Consider the following 16,268-nt stretch of genomic DNA (forward strand, 5'->3'; position numbering starts at 1 on the left):
AAAAAGAAGCTCCCTGCCTCAGAGAGGCATTTGCAGCCTAAGTAGTAATTTTGAGCCAAAGACTGAGAAACAAAATTATATATCTATAAAGTGCAGTCTTTGGGAAGTGAAATTTGTGTGAAGAAATCAATCGCATGTTATTTGTAGGTTTCAGAGTAGCAGCCGTGTTAGTCTGTATTCGCAAAAAGAAAAGGAGTACTTGTGACACCTTAGAGACTAACAAATTTATTTAAGCATAAGCTCACGAAAGCTTATGCTCAAATAAATTTGTTAGTCTCTAAGGTGCCACAAGTACTCCTTTTTTTTATATTAATTTATAGGTGTTTCAATTTATAGTCCAGAGCCTTTAAAAATTAGGATAATTTAGAAACATGGTTATGCTTTATAAACTATATATCTTTTCTTTTGAATGTTGTGTACTCGTATAAGGATTCCTTTTGACTTCAGTAGGATTACTTACATGATGAAAGTTTGCAGGATCGGGCCCTAATTATGCAAAGGGGAGAAAATGTGATCAAGACCATGACAAGTCTTCAACAGTACTCCTAACTTTGACATTCTCTTATTACTATAATTGGTGCTTAGCTAGAGTAGAGTCTTTTCTACTTTGATTTCTTTTTCCTGTTGTTATGATTCACTCTTTTAGGAGGAGGATTGAAAAACTGCTGCAGGCTGCTTATTACAGTGTAACACAGATGTGGCAGTTTCAAACTGGATATCTGACCTACTTTGGAATTGCTCTTATCCAGTGATGAATGCCCCATTGATTTAAAATTTTGATAACAGCAACAAAGATCTTCCTGGCATTGCTGAGTTGTTTGGGGAGGAAGTGACCATGACCTGTGAGTTGTTCCTGCTGCTCTATAACCATTAACAAACAAAAGACCCAATCTTCAAACTGACCTCAGTGGGAACTCTGCTTACTTGAGGAATATGATGGTGCAGCCATGTTCATATCATGATATTAGAGAGACAAGATGCATGAGGTAATATCTTTTATTGGATCAGCTTCTGTTGGTGAGAGAAACAAGCTTTTGAGCTTACAAAGAGCTCTTCTTCCGGTTTGGAACACTGTGTAGCTCGAAAGCTTCTTTCTCTTTCAACAACAGAAATTGGTCCAATAAAATGTATTCCCACCTTGTCGCTCTACTTGAGGAATGTAGGTTTGGGCTGTCGCTCTGTCCTGGATGTTGTTAATGTTGCTAGTACACACACGGAATTTAAACTGTCAATTTAGGTGGATGCTACACTTGAAGAAGTGGAAACAAATATTTGCCAAATGAAAGCAAACACAGTTGGTAGGAATTTTTTTTTTTAATTATAGAATTTAGAGAATGAAAATGATCAAATTAAAAGGAGAAACTTGTCCCAGGAACATCTTATTTCACAGTTGTCATTGCACTATCCTCAGAAGCACATGCTGCTCTCAGGTATGGGATACTGGGGTAGGTGGTCTAGTGGTCTGATCTGGTCTGGCACTTATATTTCAATTATTTCACTATTTAAATAAAATACAGATTTTCTTTGCTTCTAATCTCAGAATGGAAGCACTGATGAGAAAATAATGTATTTACAGTGCTTTTCATTTGTAGAGATGAGTATACTTTATGGGTCATATCTTCAGCTGGTATAAATTGGTGCAGCTCTGTTGAGTTCAGTGGAGTTGTACTGATCTTCACTAGCTGAGGCTCTGTCCTGGAAAGTCTGCATAAGCTTTGATTCTTATCCCCATTTTGCAGACAAGGCACAGAGGCTAATCCCATTGGTGTGTGTTATGCAAATGAAAGAACTGGAAAAAAAAAATTCTGGCACTGAGCATTCTAATTTTGCCAAGCAGATGTGTGCCCCGCCCCCAAGTCTTCTGCATAATGTGGGGAAATGTGCACAAGGTGATCAATGATGCTAAAAAAACCCTAATTACCTGTATGAAACCGATCACTGGTGGTTGGGGGTGAAAGCAGATGTGCACTAGTGTGGCAATAGGACCTAGATGTTTTAGCATGAGCACAATGTATGTAGCCATTTTCATTATTTAAAGACCACCACCCGAAGTACTGCTTAACCTAAATATGTGGAAGAGTTGTGTTTAGGATAAAGAATGTCTGTGGCTGGCTCTCATGAGTGGCTGCCACAGACATAGAAATGCTGCTACTTTATATGAAACAGTATCTTCCGCAGCAAGTTCTTTAAAATATACTGGACACAGTATTGTTGCTAGCCCAGAAGCCTGGGAACCCTCAACATATATATATATATATATATATATATTTTTATTAGCTCAGAAAAGGAAGGAAGATCTTGTTGGTTAAAGACTGGATTAGGACTGGAGATCTGTGTTCTATCAGTGGTGTTGGCACAGAATTTTGTTATGACTTTGGGCAAGTTGCATAGGTTCAGATTTTCAAAAGTGCCCTTTTGTTGAGTGCCCAAATTTACTCACTGCAGTGTAAGCCCAGGGCTGGAATTCTGGCTCAAGCCTAATCCACCTTCCACTTACACACCCATTACACTAACCCAGCTCCCAGGATCCCATGGGGGTGGAGAGTCTGAGTCAAATTTGGACCCAGGGTTCAAGCCCTTTTGGACTAGTGCTCTGGGAAGCCACCAAAAGTATCACACAATCCCACAGGCAAACTTTCTTTGTTCTCTGGATAGTCAAGTTTTGTGGCTAGTCAAGTTTTCTCACACTGCACCACAAAGGGCTAGAGTGGCCACTTTTGGGAGGGTGCTAGGAAGTCTGGGATATGGGTGGTTGAACTCAGGCCTGCATAATGTAGTATAGAAGTTGAAGCTCCAGTTTGGGGCCACGTGTTCAACAATTCCTAACCTGGAGTTTACAAATAAGTATTGTCGCTCAAGCCCTAGATTAACAAACCCTGCTAACTCAGATTCTGCTAACCATGTGTTTACATTGCAGTGTAGACATATCCTGTACAAACACTTAGTTCACGGTATACTGGGGGGGTAAATCTGCTTTGCGTTAGCCTGCTACACACTAGCTGTCCATGTGGACTGTGCTGTCATGCACTACAAGTTCCAACATGCTGATCATCTTGTAGTGGGATAGATCAGAGCACACTGTGGAGCATGGACTGCTAGTGTGCATCAGGCTAGTGTGAGGTAGATTTACACCCAGGCTTGCCATGAAGTGGGTGTTTATATAGATAAACCCAGTGACCAGTCAATACTTGGATCCATCTGAGTTATGCCTTTTGTTTCTGCCTTGCTCTCCCCCTCCAACCCACTCTGAGGATTAATGCTCGCATCTCAAGAGACCATCCAAAGGAACCAAAATCAGACTTCCTTCTGCTGAGGCAATATGACACTATGCTATATTTCATTTCCTTCCTCTTATTTATATATCTGTGCTCTGCTCTGGTCTACTCTGAACAGTTGTGGTCGTCTTAACACATGTGTTTTAGGTCAGTTCCTACAGAGTTGATTTAGCACTTTATAATCTGCCTGCCATTGCGCAGTTTATCAATAATAATGAGCCCGATCTCATATACTCTCTAAGGGCTTGATCCAAGGCACACAGAAGTGAGTAGGAGTCTTTTGTTGACTTCAGTGGAACCAAGCTGAGCCCCATTGATTCAACTTGCTTCCTTATGGAGCTCAAATTATGGATTCCAAGGTCAGAAGAGACCATTGTGATCATCTAGTCAGACCTCCTACATAACACAGGCCAGAGAACTTCCCCCAAATAATTCTTAGAGCATATCTTTTAGGAAAACCTCCAATCTTGATTTAAAAATTGTCTGTGCTAGAGGATCCACCAGGACCCTTGGTAAACTGTTCTAATGGTTAATTACACTCACTGTTAAAGTATGCCTTATTTCCTCCACTATAAATTTTTTTAGCTTTAGCATCTAGCCATTTGATTGTGTTATGCCTTTCTCTAATATATTGCAGAGCTTATTATTAAATATTTGTTCCCCATGTAAAATTAACATGACCTTTTAGTGTCTCAACTACTACTTCAATGTACACAGTACCGTATCATGCCTAAATATGTTGCTCTTGTCCTTTCATTTAAAAAAAAACCCCAGCACTTTTTATTCAGAATAGTTCTAATTCCTAAATAGGAGTGGTATATCCACAATATTGTATATTAACACTTTTTTTTAATGCTTTACAGTTACAGGAGCCATTGTCTCCATTTCTGAAAGGAGAAAGTTATTGCCCAGGGAATAATGTTATTTATGAAAAGACAATAAGAAAATATGAGTTGCTAAATCCTGAACAGGTAAATGATTTTTTTTTATTATTTATATTAATCTGTTGAGTAAGAAAACAAACTCTTTTCTACTACTTTCTCAAGTTTTTGCTTCTCTTGGAAATTAAAGCAAATCTGACAGAATTGTTTTAGTATGTGTAAGGGCCAAATCCTTACTTTAAATCAATGGAATTTCTTTTATGAGTAAGGTGAGCAGGATTTGGAACATCTATTGGCCAAGCTTGCAATGGCCTACACTCAACTTGATGACATTTCTATGTCCTGTCAATATGTAACGCAGTAACTTTTGAATGTCACACCAGATCAGTTCCAAAATTTCAGGGAATGTTGTGGCCAGAACCCTGTTATTTTGTGGAAAATCAAAAAGGGGTTCCATGTGTACCCCATTTCTCCCCATCTTCTGTTTAACAAATCCACAATTACAAGCACCTTTGCAGTTGTCTATAGATCAAACAACTGGTTGACGGCACCCATTAATGCCTTCCATCATAACAATACCCCAGTATAGAGTTAAGATGTTGACCCAGTGAATGGCCTATCTTCCAGATGGTGGAGGAATGGGTGCCCACAGGGAGCTCTTACTGGGGGAGAGGGGGCACACACAGAACTCCTGGCATGGAGGGGGAAATGGAATGAGAGCTAAACAGAGCCCCTGCCAATGTGGGAATGGGGGTGGGGGGAAGAGGCACACAGCAACTGACATGGAGGAGAGAATGGGGTCCCTGGTATTGGAGGAGGAAAAAACGGAGTGAGCACACACAACCCATGGCAGGAAGGACATTGAGGGGAATTGCAGAGAGCCCATGAAATAGAGGGAGATGATGGGATGGCATGTGGGGAGCCCCTGGGGTTTGCAGTGAGCTTGGCCTTCCAGAAACTACAAAGTGTGCAGCCTGTTAAACTTTCCCCCAAAACTTCCTTTTAAATTGAAGCTGAGAGTTGTTGTGCCTCTTTATTTGCTAGTACTATAATTTTGAGCCTGAAGCCTGGTCCACATGGGGGGTGGATCAATCTAAGTTACGCAACTTCAGCTATGTGAATAACGTAGCTAAAGTTGACGTACTTAGATCTACTTACTATGGTACCTTCGTTGCGGTAAGTTGACAGCTGACGCTCTCCCGTCAACTCTGCCTGCACCTCTCGCTGTGGTGGAATACCGGAGTCGATGGGAGAGTGCTCGGCTAGACTAGATGCAGTAAATGGAACCCGCGCTGGATCACTCGCTGCCCGTCGATACAGCGGGTAATGTAAACAAGCCCTGACTGTGGAACCTTTACTCTCATTGGTAACTACATTTGCATGGGGATTGTCTCACTGACTTCTAGAAATAATTCCAAATTTGTATGAATTTGTTGTCCTATTTACCCAGACTTTTAGAAAAACAAAACTATAAGGAAAGGTATTGTTTGGAATTTTACTCTGTTTCTGGCTAATTACATTGTGATGGAGCTGGTTGAACATTTTCAACTGAAAAAATTCACCACCAAAATTTGGGGTTTGATCAAAAACTTAATTTTCATTAAAAAAAAATGTAATGATTGATTAGGTTTAATTTAATTTTTCCTCAGGGAATTTTGTAACAAGATGACAATTAAAGCATGAAATGTTTGGTTTGTTCAAAAACTGGGAAAAAAAATTGTGAAATTTTTGATTTTTATTTTTGTTCCTCCTTTGTCTGCCACTGAATGCAGAAGAATAAACTATGTATAAAGGGTCTCCTCTCCCTGCATAACTTTTCCAAAGTTGGACAAGTTTTGAGTGGAAAATGGGAAGGGAATGCCTGGACTTTTTTTTTTTTTTTTTTTTGCTTGATAAATTAAAAAAAAGTTACATTTTTTCCTGCATTATAAAAACATGTGGCATCATGTAGTCTGCATAATGTGTGAAAAATGTTGCAGATGTCACTAAGCATTGTTTACTGTGAAAATCAGAACTTGAAAATTCATGAAGCAAATTTACTGACCCATCTCCAGATTAAATTCAGTTCCAAATACATTTCTTACTAAACAGTGCTGCAGTGAAAAAGCCAAGAAATATGTCTTTCAAACTTGATCTCATTTCCTAACGTTGGTGTTTCTGACTATAACAGGATATGTCAAAGGAACATATGTTAGAATAGTAATAGAATCTAAATATAAATATAAAAAACAAGTGGACGTACCATTTCGTGAAATGGCATGTCTACACTGACACTGCATTGACCTAATGACCTCAACCTTGATTCGCCGCTTGTGGGGATGGAGTTATCAAGTCTGTGTAGCAGGGCAGTTACGATAGCGGGAACAAAATTTAAGGCTATGTCTACACTACGCAGCTTTTAGCGACATGGCTGTGTCGCTACAGCCGTATAGCTAAAAGTTGTGCCGAGTAGCCGCTGTTTGTCGCCTCTCCTGCCAACAAAAAACTTCCACTCCCAACGAGCAGCGTTTGCATTGTCGGCAGCAGAGTACTCTTGCTGACAGTGCGCTGTTCACACTGGCGCTTGTTGCAGCAAAACTTTTGTCTTCCAGGTTTTTTTGTTTTTGTTTTTTTAAAAACCTCTGAAAGACACAAGTTTTGTCGTTCAGTTGCCTGTGTAGACATTGCGTAAGCTGCTCTGTGACAACCTAACTCTGTAGCATAGACCAGACTTCAGAATGTCACTGCTAAATACAAAGTGGAACAGATTATTTAACGTAAGTAGTTAACACATATTTCAAGGAACCATTCAAGGTGAAGTGGCCTGTTAACCTTGAATGGTCCCTTGAAAAATGTGTTAACTACTTATGCTAAACAATCTGTTCCACCTTGTATTTAGCAGTGATACTCTGAGTGTGTTTCCCAGCCCTGAAGAAGAGATCTCTGTAAACTCAAAAGCTTGTCTCTCTCACCAATAGAAGTTGGTCCAATAAAAGGTATTACCTCACCCATCTTGCAATATTTGCCAACCCCTAATGTTCAAAAATCATGAGTCAGGCTCACCAAAAATCAGGCGTATGAAAAATAATAGATGTGGTGTTCTTTTTATTTGTCTTCTGATTTTTGAACCTTTAAGGTGCACAGGGGGTCACATTTTGAGGCTTTCTGCACAGCCACAAGAGCTAGAAACTTACTTTTTCTTTAAAATGAAGGCTGAAATCATTACATATCCACTTGACTCTAGAAGCTGGGTCTTAAAGGAAAGCAATAATTATCATGAGGCTCAGGACAAAATCATGAGAGTTGGCAACACTGCCTCCCTTGTTTCTCTAATACACTGGGGCCAACACAGCTGCAACAACTGTTAATGTGTTAATGTTGTAATATGCCAAATGACAAGCATCTATTTGTGGCATTTTCAATAATTAAAATATTTGCCTAACTGATCAACATAAACTACCATTTGAGATTTCCCATGCAAGAATGCATTTTATTCATGTATACAGAGGCTTCGTACGAGGGAGAGTAATGTTCTCAGGTTCTATAATAATCTTGAATTCCCTATGTATTTTTTTTTTTAAAGGAGAAACAATACCGGTTTTCCCAGTCCAATCAATCCCAGGTTAACCAGGTATGCCAGCAATCTGAACAGCCCCAAATCATCCACAAATGCCAAGAAACACAAAGTTGCAGTCCCTGCGAAATAAGCTCAATCTCTGTGAGTGATGGTGGAAGAGGAACGAACACAGTGCAGAGGGTAACAATCCAGTGCTGCGAACCGGTAAGAAGAATTCCTGTTTAATATTTTACTTTTCACAGCATATTAATATTGTATACAGTGCACAGCATTTTACCGAGAAATTGAACTAACGGTCCGTGGGATCTTAGTTTAAAATATATAGTGTGGAGATTACGTTCAATATATCCTTTTTGAAAATGCTCAGAATAAGTTAAATTAAGAGCCAAAATGTATATGTATAGATATTTCTGCTGCAAATCTCAACTTTCCCATTTTCTTGTACTGTCAGCACAGTATGTGAAATGTTTGGTTAAGAGTGTTAGAACTGTCAACGTTCTGACCTAGAAAGGGTCCTGCTGTAACATTGTTTCAGGTACCCTGTAATTTCTAGGGGCCCAAATAGAGGCATGTTTTGGGTGGAATCTGAGCAAGAGAGCAGTTTTCAAAGTCTGTCATCTTTATAATCATGTCACATGCGATGGAGATGAGAATTTTAAATAGATACTTCCTCTCAATATACAGATTATGGCATTTGGAGGCTAATTTTTCAATTGTGTGCGGAGTGAATGCCTCCGAAAAATTGTGTGTTGTCATTGCACTTGCAAAACCCCATGTTGGCATATGCCAATAGGTAGTTACAGGAGGAACATAATCATTCTGAAGCAGCTGAAAATTTTGCCCTTGAGTATAGTATTATGCCTAAAATAGAAAAGATTAGAAAGTGTATCCCGTCTCAGTAGGTGAATCCTTCTTTATATTCAGGAGTAAGGTAGGTAGATTGACTTGGTTCTGAACATCTGGTAGGAATTGATCGTAGTTTTTCCTCATCAGTGAGACTGTATGCACTTGACAGGTTTCAGAGTAGCAGCCGTGTTAGTCTGTATTTGCAAAAAGAAAAGGAGTACTTGTGGCACCTTAGAGACTAACAAATTTATTAGAGCATAAGCTTTCGTGAGCTACAGCTCACTTCATCGGATGTTTTGGTGGAAAAAACAGAGGAGAGATTTATATACACACACACACAGAGAACATGAAACAATGGGTTTATCATACACACTGTAAGGAGAGTGATCACTTAAGATAAGCCATCACCAGCAGCAGGGGGGGGAAAGGAGGAAAACCTTTCATGGTGACAAGCAAGGTAGGCTAATTCCAGCAGAGACAAACACCTACAAGATCTCTATCATGCATTCCTACAACTACAATACCCACCTGCTGAAGTGAAGAAACAGATTGACAGAGCCAGAAGAGTACCCAGAAGTCACCTACTACAGGACAGGCCCAACAAAGAAACAGAACGCCACTAGCCATCACCTTCAGCCCCCAACTAAAACCTCTCCAACGCATCATCAAGGATCTACAACCTATCCTGAAGGATGAGCCATCACTCTCACAGATCTTGGGAGACAGACCAGTCCTTGCTTACAGACAGCCCCCCAATCTGAAGCAAATACTCACCAGCAACCACACACCACACAACAGAACCACTAACCCAGGAACCTATCCTTGCAACAAAGCCCGTTGCCAACTCTGTCCACATATCTATTCAGGGGATACCATCATAGGGCCTAATCACATCAGCCACACTATCAGAGGCTCGTTCACCTGCGCATCTACCGATGTGATATATGCCATCATGTGCCAGCAATGCCCCTCTGCCATGTACGTTGGCCAAACTGGACAGTCTCTACGTAAAAGAATGAATGGACACAAATCAGACGTCAAGAATTATAACATTCAAAAACCAGTTGGAGAACACTTCAATCTCTCTGGTCACCTCGATCACAGACCTAAGAGTGGCTATACTTCAACAAAAAAGCTTCAAAAACAGACTCCAACGAGAGACTGCTGAATTGGAATTAATTTGCAAACTGGATACAATTAACTTAGGCTTGAATAGAGACTGGGAATGGATGAGTCATTACACAAAGTAAAACTATTTCCCCATGGTATTTCTCCCTCCCACCCCACCCCCCACTGTTCCTCTGATATTCTTGTTAACTGCTGGAATTAGCCTACCTGCTTGTCACCATGAAAGGTTTTCCTCCTTTCCCCCCCCTGCTGTTGGTGATGGCTTATCTTAAGTGATCACTCTCCTTACAGTGTATATGATAAACCCATTGTTTCATGTTCTGTGTGTGTGTGTGTGTGTGTGTGTGTGTGTGTGTGTATATAAATCTCTCCTCTGTTTTTTCCACCAAATGCATCCGCTGAAGTGAGCTGTAGCTCACGAAAGCTTATGCTCTAATAAATTTGTTAGTCTCTAAGGTGCCACAAGTACTCCTTTTCTTTTTGCGAATACAGACTAACACGGCTGCTACTCTGAAACCTAAGAATATCACAGGAACAGTGGGGGATGGGGTGGGGGGGAGAAATACCATGGGGAAATAGTTTTACTTTGTGTAATGACTCATCCATTCCCAGTCTCTATTCAAGCCTAAGTTAATTGTATCCAGTTTGCAAATTAATTCCAATTCAGCAGTCTCTCGTTGGAGTCTGTTTTTGAAGCTTTTTTGTTGAAGGATAGCCACTCTTAGGTCTGTGATCGAGTGACCAGAGAGATTGAAGTGTTCTCAACTGGTTTTTGAATGTTATAATTCTTGACGTCTGATTTGTGTCCATTCATTCTTTTACGTAGAGACTGTCCAGTTTGGCCAATGTACATGGCAGAGGGGCATTGCTGGCACATGATGGCATATATCACATTGGTAGATGCGCAGGTGAACGAGCCTCTGATAGTGTGGCTGATGTGATTAGGCCCTATGATGGTATCCCCTGAATAGATATGTGGACAGAGTTGGCAACGGGCTTTGTTGCAAGGATAGGTTCCTGGGTTAGTGGTTCTGTTGTGTGGAGTGTGGTTGCTGGAGAGTATTTGCTTCAGATTGGGGGGCTGTCTGTAAGCAAGGACTGGCCTGTCTCCCAAGATCTGTGAGAGTGATGGGTCATCCTTCAGGATAGGTTGTAGATCCTTGATGATGCGTTGGAGAGGTTTTAGTTGGGGGCTGAAGGACTTGATCATCCTCTCATACAGAGAAACCAATAAAGAGACTTATTTTTCTTTAACTATGGTCAATATATACATTATCTTCCACATGCTGTTCAGAATAGCTATGCTGGGTCATACCGATGGTCTATCTACCCCAGTATCTGTCTCTAACAGTGGTCAGTGTCAGATGCTTCAGAAGGAATGAACAGAACAGGGCCATCTTGTGCGATCCATCCCCTGTCATCCAGTCCCAGCTGCTAGCAGTTGGAGGTTTAGGGACACCGGAAGCATGAGGTTGCATCCCTGATCATCTTGGCTATTTGCTATTGATGGATCTATGCTCCGTGAATGTATCTTTTTTTTTTTTTTTTTTTTTTTTTTTTTTTTTTTTTAACCCAGTTATACGTTTGGCCTTTGTCCAACATCACCTGGCATCGATTCCACAAGTTGACTATACATTGTGTGAAAAACTTCCCTTATGTTTGTTTTTAAACATGCTGCCTGCTAATTTCATTGGGTGACCTTTAGTTTTTGTGTTATGTGAAGGGGTAAATAACACTTCCCTATGCACTTTCTCCATACCATTCATGAGTTCATAAGCCTCTATCATATCCTCCTTTTGACATCTCTATTCTAAGATTGAACAGCCCTAGTCTTTTTTAGTCTCTCGTCATATGGAAGCTGTTTCATTCCCCAATCATGTTTGTTGCCCTTCTCTAACTTTTCCAGTTCTAATATATCTTTTTGAGATGAAGGACTAGAAATACATGCAGTATTCAAGGTGTGCGTGACCAGTTTATAAATTGGTGGTATGATATTTTCTGTTTTATTATCTATCCCTTTCCTAGTGGTTCCTAACATTCACTTAGCTTCCCTTGGGACTGTTCTTTGTTCCCTTGCACTGCCAACTTCATACCTTTTCCCATACCATTTGGAAAAGCCTCTCAACATATGTCAGGTGCCCTCCCTTTCCTCCTTCACAAAACTCTACATTATGCGTCTGTTCCATGAAGCATAAGATGGGCAGAGTTAAATAGCTGTGGAACCTTAACTCTAAATTTCTAGTCTTTCAACCATTTAATTTTTGAACATGGATTCTAAGAAAGTTATTTTGTTCATTTATATATATTTCACACCTTAAATCACATTACTCCCAAACACGTGTCTTTTTATTTAGTACTGTGTACTGCTACTTATCTTTCTAGTTTGTAAATCAGATCTTTCATTTATTAACTGATGATTCTTCTGTTAAACAAGAAATTAATTCATCCTCAACTTCTGAAAGAGTCGGAAGTTCTCCATGAAGGAGGCATATTTATAGTTCCCTATCAGGATTACTGTCTGTCTGCACTTACCAATAAACAGTTAAATTAATGTGGAAATATACTGAACTGTTTTATTTAGTAGCAAAAATTACCACTTACTAAACTCACTATGTTTAAACATGCTCTTCCAACATAATTAAGGAGTTAATAAATTCTACATCTTCCTCTACATTATTTAGCATTGTGTATCACATTTCTTTTTTGAGAAATAACTCAAATATAGCATCTAAAAACATTTGAAGGTACAAAATATAAAACATTACAGAAGTGGGAGTGCTCTTTATAGCTGGAATACTTCTTTCTTTTCATGTGGGTTTTTTTTTTTTTTTTTTAAATTAGGTATAGTACTCATTTTTGAGAGTATTTGTTTTTCACCCTTCCAGAAAGTACTAAAGAAGTTTCTGGTCATTTAAAATTAAATGTGGAGGAGTGTACGCTATTATATTCTATGACTTAGTTGGCATATTTGTATAGTAATTTTAAAAACGTATTCTCGTACCTCTTTAAAATGCCAACGGTTTTAACAGAGATCAGATTCTGTTTACTCTTGAGTTAGTATTATATACTATATTTAGAATACCCCAGACCAAGAGAAAGGATGAAACAACTTTTGAGACATCTGTTTCATATACTACCTGGGAAAAATAATTCTAAATAGTTCTCAAGATAAAGTAAACAAAATACTCTGAAGAGATGAATCATTCATTCATAGATAAGAGTGTTGCATTTAGGTCTGATGATAATAGTGTTTAATATAAATTTAAATATTAGTTTTCTTTAAAGTTTTAGGACTAAATTATTTCTTTTTTGGTTATATTTTAGAATATTGTCTTGTATCTTTGACACAAACCAGGATCAAATCACAAACTGAGCTGTTGTTTAGACTTGAATGTTAGCTCCTCGGATATATTTCCATGTTTCTGTTTTAAATAAGAATATCATGTATACATTGATACAACAGGAAATGTGTATAATTCTACACTTCTAATTTCCATTGAAGTTAGTGGAACTACTGGCATGAGTTAAGACCATCAGGATTTGGCTCATGGCTTGTAAAAGTATGTAACATAATAGTGTGATACGTTTTTAAAAAAAAAAAAAAAAAAAAGCATCTCACTGAGCAGTTATGGACTTGATTATGAAATCTTATTCATATTAGTAATTCTGCTGAGGACATTGTCTGTACTTAGTTCAGTAAGAGCTATTGGATTGGGCCCTGAACTTCCATTCATGTTACAAGACTGGACTCTTTGTGCTTTCAGATACTTTGCCTAATATCACTATAATTCTTAAACAAGAATAAGACCTAGTGCTATGGCTGAACAGTTTCTTAATATTTTTCTATTGCTGCAAGTTCTAAGGTTCTGTCTGTGGTCCTATGTTCATGCTCTCTCTCATTTTCCCCATCATACCTTTTTCTTCATAAAACAAAAGAGAGGCCTTTTTTCAAATAGGTAAGCCTGAAGATTAGACAACAGATCTTCTAAATTTGGTAAAAAATCAAAATGAACACCACTATTTTTAACAGAGCATTTTTTAGAGTAGGGTGGAATTATTTACTATTTGTGGTGTGTGTGTGGTGTGTGTGTGTGTGTGTGTGTGTATGTATGTATATATAAAGTGAATTTAGTTCTGGATTTTGCTTAGAGCAAAATACACTTATACACACAATAAAGCTGAAGTTGTACTTCTTCATCCTAACCCACTAAGCAAATGCAGTGGCTGTCTCGCTTCACCATACAGTTTTACTTATTGTTCAAAACTTTGGCTGTAACAATTAGACAAAGAAATGCAGCTATGTCTAGGCATGAATCGTGGACTAGACATTTTGTCGTCCCCATACGCATTATAATATTCCTCGACACGCTATCAGAATGATTAAAAGTATTAAAATGTACTTTTCTCCAGTAATTAAATGTCAGTTAATGTTTGTGTAGCACATGGGTGATGTAGAGTGGTGTGGAGCTGCTAAGTGAACTTTTATTATCTTCTAAAACTGAGGTGGCAAACCAAAAAGAGAATTTTGTTTCACAGAAATTTCTGAATAATTTGTGTTCTCATGGTTACTCATTTGCAAAAGATGGCACATATGGTAAGAGAGTATCTACCTACTCCTCACTTTGTTTACCAGTTCTGCCAGAGAGCAGACAAGAAAACTGATGCCTCTATTGGCAAAGGCAACAAGCTGCAACTCAATTAACAAATGCAAACATCCAACAGGCAAAGTACATTACATTTTATTCATTTATGCCCAAACCCTTATCACACTAAAATTAGTGGCAAAGTACTAGTTGATTTTAAAATGACCAGGATTTGGCCCTTACAGAAACTAACCATGCGAACTGCAAGTGAGCAAGGGTTACAAAGAAAACATAGCAACATATAATAGTAATCAGAGAAAAATCAGTAAAGGCCAAAGGCTAGTATAACTCAGTGCAAATACTGGCTTTCGGTCTTCACCAAACTCCACCTTTTTTAGATGCGTTGCACATTGAACCGATGTTTCAGAGCACTATCTAAAGAAACTGCAAGATTTTTCTTGAATGGTAACAGCTAATTTAGACACCCTTATTTTGTATGTATAATTGGGATTATATTTTCCAGTGTGCATTACTTTGCATTTATCAGCGCTGAACTTTCATCTGCCATTTTTGTTGCCCAGTCACCAAATTTTGTGAGATCCCTTTGTAACTCTTTGCAGTCTGCTTCGGACTTAACTGTATCAAGTAACTTTGCCACCTCACTGTTTACCCCCTTTTCCAGATCATTTGTGAATATGTTGAACAGCATTGGTCCCAGTACAGATCCTTGGGGGCTCCCACTGTTTACCTCTCTCCACTCTGAAAACTGATCATTTAGTCTTATCCTCTTTTTTTTTTTTTCCCCTATCTTTTAATCAGTTACTGATCCAGGAGAGGACCTTCCCTCCTATCCCATGATTGCTTACCTTGCTTAAGAGGCTTTAATGGAACCTTGTCAAAGGCTTCTGAAAATCCAAGTACACTATATATCCATTGGATCATCCTTGTCCACCTTTGTTGGCCCCCTCAAAGAATTCTAATAGATTGGCCAGTATGATTTCCCTTTACAAAAGCTGTGTTGACTCTTCCCTCACATATCATGTTCATCTATGTGTCTGACTATTCTGTTCTTACTATAGTTTCAGCAATTTGCTGGTATTGAAGTTAGGCATACCAACCTGTAGTTGCTAAGATTGGCCACTGGAGTGGATTGCCACTTTAAACTTTTTTTTAAAAAATCAGCATTACATTAACTATCCTCCAGGCATCTGGTACAGGGGCTGATTAAGTGGTAAGGTTACATACCACAGTTCTGTGACTTCATATTTGAGTTCCTTCATAACTCTTTGATGAATATCATCTGGTCCTAGTGACTTATTACTGGTTTAATCAGTTTGTTTCAAAACCACCTCCTATTAACATCCCCATCTAGGACAGTTCCTCAGATTTGTTACCAAAAAGAATGACGCTGGTGTGAAATCTCCCTTTCAGTCCTTGCAGTGAAGACAGATGTGAAGAATTCATTTAGCTTCTCCAGAATGGCCTTGTCTTCCTTGAGTGCTCCTTTAGCACCTTCATTGTCCAGTTTGCCCCACTGCCTGTTTGCCAGGCTTCCTGCTTCTGTATCGTCGCTGGCAGGACTCGGGGAGTTCTAATGCAATATTCAGAGTAGCAGCCATGTTAGTCTGTATTCGCAAAAAGAAAAGGACTACTTGTGGCATCTTAGAGACTAACAAATTTATTAGAGCATAAGCTTTCGTGGAGCTACCGCTCACTTCATCACGAAAGCTTATGCTCTAATAAATTTGTTAGTCTCTAAGGTGCCACAAGTACTCCTTTTCTTTTTGCTAATGCAATATTGTACATCTTGATTCAACGTAATCAATTCATTGATGCAGCATAAGTGTTAAATTCTCAGATGTTCTTTGTGTGATTTTTGAGCTTTAGTTAACAGAAAGCTGAAATGAGAAGAAATAACTAGCGACAAAAGGAAAAGGCAAGATGAGTTCTATTAGTGATCCAATAGAGATCCTACTCGGTCTTAAGAAAAGAGAACTAA

The 16,268-nt window shown here is 38.9% G+C and overlaps 2 protein-coding genes across 2 annotated transcripts in view; one reads left to right on the plus strand and one right to left on the minus strand.

The window, feature by feature from the left end:
* POF1B (POF1B actin binding protein) overlaps nucleotides 1-16,268 on the plus strand; it is a 40,689-nt gene that overhangs the window by 8,292 nt on the left and 16,129 nt on the right. Inside the window, 2 exon segments of the mRNA XM_043493146.1 lie at nucleotides 4,139-4,246; nucleotides 7,719-7,916. Of these exon segments, the coding sequence (XP_043349081.1) occupies nucleotides 4,139-4,246; nucleotides 7,719-7,916 (306 nt within the window).
* ZNF711 (zinc finger protein 711) overlaps nucleotides 10,936-16,268 on the minus strand; it is a 93,952-nt gene continuing 88,619 nt past the window's right edge. The window contains exon 18 of the mRNA XM_043493127.1: nucleotides 10,936-16,167. The gene's annotated coding sequence lies outside the window, so the exon portion shown is untranslated. The remainder of the gene's footprint in view (nucleotides 16,168-16,268) is intronic.

Source organism: Dermochelys coriacea, chromosome 9 (assembly GCF_009764565.3).
Source record: "Dermochelys coriacea isolate rDerCor1 chromosome 9, rDerCor1.pri.v4, whole genome shotgun sequence".
NCBI lineage: Eukaryota > Metazoa > Chordata > Testudines > Dermochelyidae > Dermochelys > Dermochelys coriacea.